The 9,313-nt window shown below is 36.4% G+C and overlaps 1 protein-coding gene across 1 annotated transcript; it reads left to right on the top strand.

Annotated features, from left to right (window-relative positions):
• The first annotated feature begins 4,839 nt into the window (after positions 1–4,839).
• LOC107554196 (uncharacterized) lies at positions 4,840–9,068 on the top strand. Its single transcript, XM_016236635.1, has 5 exons — positions 4,840–4,925; positions 6,257–7,088; positions 7,204–7,341; positions 8,262–8,332; positions 8,516–9,068. Exons 2-5 carry the CDS (start codon positions 6,266–6,268, stop codon positions 8,828–8,830), a joined length of 1,347 nt encoding a protein of 448 aa, XP_016092121.1. The 5' UTR covers positions 4,840–4,925; positions 6,257–6,265; the 3' UTR covers positions 8,831–9,068.
• Positions 9,069–9,313: the final 245 nt, after the last annotated feature.

Genomic DNA, 9,313 nt, shown 5'->3' with positions numbered 1-9,313 from the left:
ATTTTATAAAGACTATAGTTTAATGCTGTATGTCCGATTCTTAGTCTTGATAAGATTACATCTTTCTTCCTATTTCCATATCTTTTCCTCTCATTTCCAACACACTCCTGAATCTGGAAAAGATGTCTTCCTTTAGACCCACTATAACTTTTGCCATTTCTTACTTCAAATGATATCACTCTCTTGAATTCAGCTTTACTTAAAGCTAACTTAATTTCTATTTGTGTATGATTTAATGCTTTCTTTGCAAGCAAGTCTACTTCCTCATTTCCATTCCACACCCACATGTGCAGGCACCCAGAGGAATTGTACCTCTATCCTTAACTGCCTTATCCTAACTTTGTAAAACTTCAAATACTAAGTCTTGCCGAGCTTGAGATTTACCACTTAGTAGGCTAGTGAGCGCAGCCATTGAGTCAGTACATATCACAGTTCTATCTGGTTGAACTTCTTTGATCCACTGTAGAGATAGTATGATAGCTAATAATTCAGTAATAAAACTGACACATGATCTGATCATCTTTTTGCCATTTTTATTTTAAAAGTAGGAATATAAACTTCTGCTGCTGTTCTCCCAGACTCTGGCTCCTTAGTCCCATCTGTAAATACCTGTAACACAGAATAATACTCTTGTATTATATATTGTTGAACTACTACTTCAGTTGGCATATTCATCTCCGTTTTTTTATTACTTTGTGAATTTGTAAATCAATTAATGGCATAGGGAACAACCAAGGAGGAATTGCTGGAATAGCAACAGAAGGAGCAATTTCATGGTCTTTCAACTCCAAGCTGTTTGCCTCCTTCCTTACTACCCAACCAAAGCTTGTAATTTCTTTGTATTCATATTCCCAACAATCTTTCAGAATTAGTTTAACTGGATGGTTTTCCAGATGTCCCTTTACACCATACCAGTACCTTAATCTCAGCTGAAACCTACGCTGTTCTAGAGGCAATTCTCCCATTTCAACTTGTAATGAAGCCACCGGAGAAGATCTAAATGCACCACAGCAAATGCGCAAAGCTTGATTTTGTATTACCTCTATCTTTTTAAGTAAGGTTTTGTTCGCAGAACTGTAAACTACACTACCATAATCTATGTTTGACCTAATCACGGCCCAATAAATTATTTTCAATGACTGACAACTTACCCCCCACTCAGCTCCTGACAAGCACCTTAAGACATTTATTCCTTTTTTGCATTTTTCTATCAATATCTGAATATGTATTTTAAAATTTAATTTAGAGTCCATCCACATACCCAAAAATCTTACTACATTAACTTGTTCCAGCTGATAACCATACATTTTGACATTCAAGCTTGGATTATTTTTCTTTTTCGAAAAGCATATTACATATAAAACCCCAACTATTCGCCCAATTATACAAAGAACTGACCTACCTCTTCCACGTGTATACATCTCATGTGCACATGCGCAACGCGTTTGCCTCCATGAGAACGTCATTAGCACAAAATAAATAGAAAGTTGAGCCACACCCATTCTACTCCAATTAGTCTAGAAAATACAGACTTTTTCCATAAATTTGTTTTTATTTTCTTTTAAAGTTCGAGATATGCTACCTATATCATATTATTTCATGCAGCTTATCCTGATATCTTGAGAAAGAAGTTAATTTCCTCAGACCGGTGGGGTACACAAATACGGGTCGATCACCCAGTTACGACATAGATTGTTGTAAAAAATTATGTAGCACGACTATGGGAACATCCTCTACCTGTGTTCACGTGCTGAACTTGCTGGTTCTCCCTTCCTCTTATCTCAATTAAGCTGTAAAAGAGCTAATGAATGTTACTCATCAAATGAGGGATTTCCCTTGTTGCTTCACGTCTGTCCCTCTAACACTATTACCCAGCTTTGTTACACCCTTTTCATTCATTATTTACATGATGTTTTGGTCTCACTCAATAATTCAGAATGGTCACATGATGTCAAATAACTGGAGCAAAGTTCAAAATAAAGTAAATATGATATATTTCTATGAAGAAGACAGTGACCTGAAGAGAGATATTCTACCCATATAAAATACAAATGGGTGAATAAAATGGTGAAAACACATCAAATAAATGGCTAATGAACTTTCCCTTACGCATTCATAGTACCCATTTTAACCTAAACTCCCCACATAATTTGACAGCTACCAACATACACAAACACTGCCTTCAAAGATATTGAATACTACTCTGTGGTTTTTAATGTTTGCTTCATTAAGGCATATCAAAGAAACAGATTCAGTTCATACAGTCGCATGTTTAGCCATGAAAACCTACTTCATTACAGAGGAGTTTAAAGAAAAACATTAGTAAGCATGTGTATTTTTAGAAGCAATATGCAGCAAACATTAATCATCTGTCTGAGAACATATGCGTGTTTGGAAGGTGAGCTTCCTGCTAGCTGTGCATTGTTAACCAAGAAGGATATATCTTCTTTATGTCCCTATATGTCCTTGCCTGGAGACAGAACCCTCCAAATCACAAATGCACAGTGTGTAGAATAATGAGAATAGATGTGCTTCTCTGTTTGCACTCACACTCCAGTTTGAGGGGAACATGCCTCACTTGAAGGCCAAACTGACAACAGTTTTCATGTTCTGCCTTCAAATAGATTCAAATCTGCTGACACCAGAATTTGCATTAGATCGGCCTACATACCTGTTTGTCTCAATCTCTCAATAGGGGACAATTCAAAGGAAATACAGTTCTAAATATTATGTAGTCAATGTTTTGTGTGTGTGTGTGTGTGTGTGTGTGTGTGTGTGTGTGTGTGTGTGTGTGTGTGTGTGTGTGTGTGTGTGTGTGTGTGTGTGTGTGTGTGTGTGTGTGTGTGTGTGTGTGTGTGTGTGTGTGTGTGTGTGTGTGTGTGTGTGTGTGTGTGTGTGTGTGTGTGTGTGTGTGTGTGTGTGTGTGTGTGTGTGTGTGTGTGTGTGTGTGTGTGTGTGTGTGTGTGTGTGTGTGTGTGTGTGTGTGTGTGTGTGTGTGTGTGTGTGTGTGTGTGTGTGTGTGTGTGTGTGTGTGTGTGTGTGTGTGTGTGTGTGTGTGTGTGTGTGTGTGTGTGCTCTGAACAAGAGATGAAAGCACAGCTCAGTCATAGTCATGAATCAAAATCACCTCTTACCAAATAATACGGAAAGAGGAACTTCCTTATACAATGTTGTCTGAAATGCATGGTGGATTTCCCATAAACCACATCACTTGAAAGCCAGGCCTGACTTGCTGATTGCTTACAGTGTCGCAATTACTGCCTGACAGTAATAAAACGTCTGTCCCCTGAATTATGTATGATGTAAGGCGTGCGTGCAGTAATGCAGGCGTCATTCAGTGAAAACAAGGTGACAAGTCAATCATCTGCCTTCCAGGAAACTGTCTACATGATTTCAGTAAAGCAGCCAATGTCTGCCCCCACACATCCTTCAGATGACCTCTAGTGGCCATAATATTGAACTGTTTAGTTTAAATGGACCACAGAGAAAATAAACCAGAGATGCATTACTTAATTCATCTTACATATATAAAAAAAGATGTATGTGATATGCAGAAAAATAAATCAAGACAGAATGGCACTACATCTTTACAGGATAGGGCATATATAAGCCATAAAGGAAGTACTGTGTATGATATGATATGAAAAAGTGTATCTGTCTGTCATCGTTTACTGGATACCACTGTAATGTACACTGTATTGGTACTGTATACAAAGTAAAAGCAATCACCTTGATATTCTTGTCTACTTGTAATCATCAATATAGACCTATGCACTCCCACAGCATATTTTGAAGTACGAAAGTGTCTGCTAATGACGTAAATGTAATACACAAGTGGTTGTTATTGCAGTTATGTATTTGTGCATTTCTGTATTTGCATAAATGCATTAAGGCAGCTACTATGAATACAGTAAATATGAAACATTATACAAATGTCTCTTTATTATTTCAGTCTCTAATAACGAAAGGGTGAATAAAGAAAGTAAAGAGATTTAATGTCCTTTTCTGGTGAAAAGCAGCCCGTAAACAACAAAAGAACTCTGCTGACAAGCTGGTTTGACTTTAAAGGGATTTCCCCTCTGTCTCATTTTAATGCAAAACATGTGACATAATGTATTGACATAAGTCACATTAATGGTCAAATGAAGTCTTCTACAAGTGAAGTCCACATTGTTACTGATGGGTTTGTCTTCTATATCTTTAAATCATGCTAAATGAATGACATTTAACTTTCCCCCCCCCAGATTTGTGTCTGCTTTCATTTTAGTGCATTCGATATGAATTACTTTTCACAAAATCAAAAATGTCATTCCCAGAAAATGTCTTTATATCGCAACACCTGACTTTTTGCATACCCACTTGTCTTGACTTGATTTCATTTTCATTATGCACCAGACTTTCCATGTCGTATCTTAGATCTCCACAAAATGGAGGGTTCGGGAATTTCTTGCTCTCATAAACAGTTTAGTGTACATGTCATCAAACAGAGCATACAGTAAATGGCTGACAGGCTCCAGAATGATGCAATCTTTTCTTCGTGTCACATACATTTTAAGCCAAACTCGTGACTTGGAAAAAACTAATGAATAATTATTTTTGCACAGCTCAGTTTTAACTATTCGACCTAACTATTATTTTGTTTAAATTCTTTTTTTTATACATTTATGTTTTAAATTATTTTGTTGTGCTATTTCCTTATTCTTCTGAACATGGAGAGAAAACTGCATCGAAACCGTAAACATCACCTGACAAGCCTGTTCCCAGACTACCTGGGTGACGTCAGCCCCCGCTGCCGCGCCTGCTGATAGGTGCTTCCAAAACGGAAGTCTTTAACTTCGCCTCCGCGTCCAAAGCTCCTCAAAAACTTTGCACAAACAGTCGGTCGCAACTGAAGATTGGACAAACATCGAAGAGGGCAAGAAATAGTAAGACAAAGTCAATGGTTGATTCGAACATTTCAATACATTCGAGTAACGTTCGTATTTAAATATCGTTTTGTGTTTGTGCTTTCGCTGCTAGCTGATTGGACGCGTGCCGTTACCATGGTATTTAAAACGATTTTAAGATCGACACTTCTTAAAGGGATTTACATATATATATATATGCTTATTAAAGAGATTAAAATGTTCCTGTGGCTCAGTGGTAGAGCATTGCGTCAGCAGTGCAAAGGTCGTGGGTTCAATTCACACATACTGATAAAAAATGTGTTGCCTGAATTAACTGACTGCAAGTCGCTTTGGATAAGAGCGTCTGCTAAATGCGTTACTGCAAGTGTGTGTGTGTGTGTGTGTGTGTGTGTGTGTGTGTGTATGCTTATTAAAGTGATTAAAATTACATTTATTAATTTAGCAGACATATGTATATATTAGCCTATATATATATATATATTAAAATTTCGTCTATATCATGTAAAATCGTGTAAACCAGTGTAATTTTCTTTCTTCCAAGGAACACAAAAGGAGATTTGATACAATAAAATTGAATGGTGACTTTCTGCCTCAGTAATAAGTGAATAATCGGACGACATTTGGCCGGTTTTAGCATTGGACGATTAGCTTTAATTTACTTTTTCTAATTTTCATTAGTCATTTTTGATTCAAATGCTTCGTAAAATAAGTGTTCATTTACAGTTCAGCAATTTTGCATGTTATCTTTCTCTCTCTCTCTATATATATGCATTCATTTATGAATGCATATATATATATTCTTATATATACGCTTTCCCATTCATATATATATATATATATATATATTGTGTGTGTGACCGACCCTGGACCACAAAACCAGTCATAAGGGTAAAAAATTTTTGAAATTGAGATTTAAACATAGTCTGAAAGCTGAATAAATAAGCTTTCCATTGATGTATGGTTTGTTAGGATAGGAAAAATCTAAATACTGAGAAAATCGCTTTTAAAGTTGTCCAAATGAAGTTCTTAGCAATGCATATTGCTAATCAAAAATGAAGTTTTGATATATTTACGGTAGGACATTTACAAAATATCTTCATGGAACATGATCTTTGCTTAATATCCTAATGATTTTTGGCATAAAAGAAAAATCGGTAATTTTGACCCATACAATGTTTTTTTTGGCTATTGCTACAAATATACCCCAGCGACTTAAGACTGGTTTTGTGGTCCAGGGTCACATATATGCATTATATTAGCCATGATCCCTGCTCAGTAGATATCAGCATTGGAGATTAAAGCCCATATTAGTCAACCACTAATACAAATGTTGATGTATTTCTTTGCAGTATGACAGCATGGCATCCATTTCGACTGAGCAGAATACACAGCCCACTCCTCAGCTTCTGTCAGTTGGAGAAAAGGATAAGAAACGGCTTCTGGAGGTGTATGTGAAGCGAAGTCTCAGCCTTAACGATGGATCACAATGTCCTCTGAGACCGGAGCAAAGAACACACAAATGGGTTGCCATCACAGAGCCGAAGACAAGACATCGCAAACATTCCAGCGATACATCTCTGAACTTGACTTCTCAAGCCTCCATCTCAGATGAGGACATTAGATACGAGCCCCTCTCTGAACCACAACTGGATAAAAAGGAGACGTCATCTGAAAAGAAATCCAAAAAGTGGAGAGTTAAAGGGAGCCTGCGCCGCAACGATAGTTCTAATGCATCGCAAAAGTCCAATAGCAAACCCAAGAAGTGGTTTCAACGTTTGGATAAGGGCAAGGAGGAGGGTGGGCAAAGCACTGATGCTTTACCTCCCCAAACAAGTACAGTTACTCCTGGAGATATGCATTCAAATGTGCTTGAAAATCTGGAGACTTCTACAGTGGAAAGGAAGGACAAAGAAGGCAAGAAGACAAAGAAGCCCACTGTATGGAAGAATTTCTTGAGCTGGTTTTCCAAAGGAAACAGTGAAAAAGAACAAGATCATCAGAGAACCAAAGAACAGTTACCTCTTTCCCAACCCTCAACACCCCAAATTTCTTGTTTGCCTTTAGCTGACACCCTATCAAAAAGTGAAATCAACCTGCGCCGTTCAAAGTCTTCAAAAAAGAAATCGTTGCACAGGAGATCATTAAAATGCAGGCAAAGTGGAGATATGTCCACTGAAAAATGTATGTATCTCAGATCTTCTCCATGTATGTGCAACTTTATTATATAGGTTATTTGTATTAGTTTGAAGTTTGCATATATTGGAAAAAAGTTCTAATGAAAATTTATTTTTAACAGCTGTTGAGATAGTGGAACCCACTAACTCATACTATGAGAAAATGTCAGAGGAACTGGAGAAAATTGTGCATGAAGTGAAAGACAGTCCAGCAGATGACAATGCCACTTACCAAATAACAGACCAGAATGGTGTAAATGGTGAGTGTTATTATAATAGACAATTTGCATAATGCAAAAGAGATGGATTACATATTACATAGACAGAACGCCACAAACCAGTATAGGGTTCAGCTAGTTGTGTCTGAATTTCTGAATTACACAAGACAACAGAACAGAATGAGATTAAAGTAATTGTTCACCCCAAAAATGACAATACTTGTATCATTGACTCACCGTCATGTCGTTCTAAACACTTTATTTCTTCGGTGGAACACAAAAGGTGTTTTGAAAAAGTCTTCATTCCAATTCTGTTTGATTACTGACATTCTTCAAAATATCTTCTTTTGTGTTCTACCAAAGATACAAGTTTGAAACGACTGAATTTGACAGATTTTTTATTTGTTCAATAAACTGCAATAAATCTTATGCCAATTTAAAGCATGTACTAATAATTTAAAGAAATTCTGTAATTATTTGCTCATCCTTATGTTCTAAAACAATATGCAGTTTTTAGTTTTTTTGAGGAACACGAAGGAGAACAATTCATAGTGACCACGAAAGACAAAAATTCCATGAAGTGCCATAAAGAGTTCATTATTTAAGTAATAAGAATGATCATTTAGTTATGAACTTCCCCTCTGCTTTCTCACATCTCATTTTCCATTCTGCAAATTCTCACACAAAGGCTTCAGAAGTCTTTGAATACAGTACAGATTGTATGTTATTTTTCCTTTAGACTTTGACAGAAAACGTCAATATAACCTGTTATTGTACAAAAAAGCTGTGTGAAAATGATTCCAAAATGTATCTTTGGTGTTCTAAAAAATGAAACCCAGTATGCGGGTTTTGAATGATGAGCAAATAGACATTAACCAAAGTTTTTTCTTGCAATTTTCTTGTGATGAAAAAGATGTATTCTATAATATTTGCAAATTTTTCTATCATGTTTCTCCAATTAGTCTCAAAAGAAGAGGTTATAAAGAGAATCATAGAACTTATAAAACAGGAAGGAGACTTAATACATAAAAAGGTAAGTGTGTCTCATTCCTTCTGACATTAAATATTACTGAGACCTTTTATTAGTATTGCAGATGTTTGGCTCAGTTTCAAACGTGTATGAAAACCACCCAAGTATTGCCGTTCCTTGCAATGTGTTATTTAAAGGAGATCCACCAAGTTCACTAATGTTTTCTGATCTCCCCTCCTCCCCCAGCTGAAAAAGAACAGCACCGTGAGCGATTATCTGGATGGATTCACCTATGGATTCTTCCAGCAAATGGCTGATCAATATGTGCAGTCAGAAGTTCCCAATGAGAAAACCCAGCTGCCTGTCGTGGCACCAGAGCTGGTGAAGTTCGCCTTCACTCTGGACTTCACAGCCAGAGTGGCAAATCTGCACCGCCAAGCCACAGGCCAAATCATGGGCTTCGGGAACCAGTATCTCCAAGATCGCTTCACTCACATGAGCGAGAGCCATCCGCATCTCTCTGACATTAAAGCAGAGGATCGGGAAAACACAGAACTCTGAGCAAGAATTCATAAGCTTGTAGAAGCGTGAGCTTCTAGCTGACAGTTTTACTGCTGGATTTATTTGAAATGTAGCAACACAAAAGGAGAAATAATGAAGGCTTTTAAAATATGAATTTTTTTTCTTTTTTCCATTTTGCACAATAGCACACACACCAGAATGAACAGGGTTGGTAATATCATAATACATTTATGTGAAATGTTATGCAGTTTTACATCATAAAAACCTCGAATGAAGTTAGAAATCTAAATGTGAATTTATTGTTGACAAATTATGATGTATTTGCACAACTGCAATAATTATTTTATTTACATAATGTAATTTTTTATCTCTATAACTCAAATTTATAAGCTTTACTCACCAAGCATATATATATATATATATTAGATATGTTGTAACTGTATATGCAGGCATATGCAGAATGTTTACTGTATAAATATTAAATATATTGAATAAAAATGTTTTGTAAAGTGTTGTCAATTA

Source organism: Sinocyclocheilus grahami, unplaced genomic scaffold (genome assembly GCF_001515645.1).
Source record: "Sinocyclocheilus grahami isolate Dianchi unplaced genomic scaffold, SAMN03320097.WGS_v1.1 scaffold493.1, whole genome shotgun sequence".
In the NCBI taxonomy this organism is placed as follows: domain Eukaryota; kingdom Metazoa; phylum Chordata; class Actinopteri; order Cypriniformes; family Cyprinidae; genus Sinocyclocheilus; species Sinocyclocheilus grahami.
The sequence above is the reverse complement of the archived record's forward strand: the minus strand, read 5'-3'. Positions and strand labels throughout refer to the sequence as shown.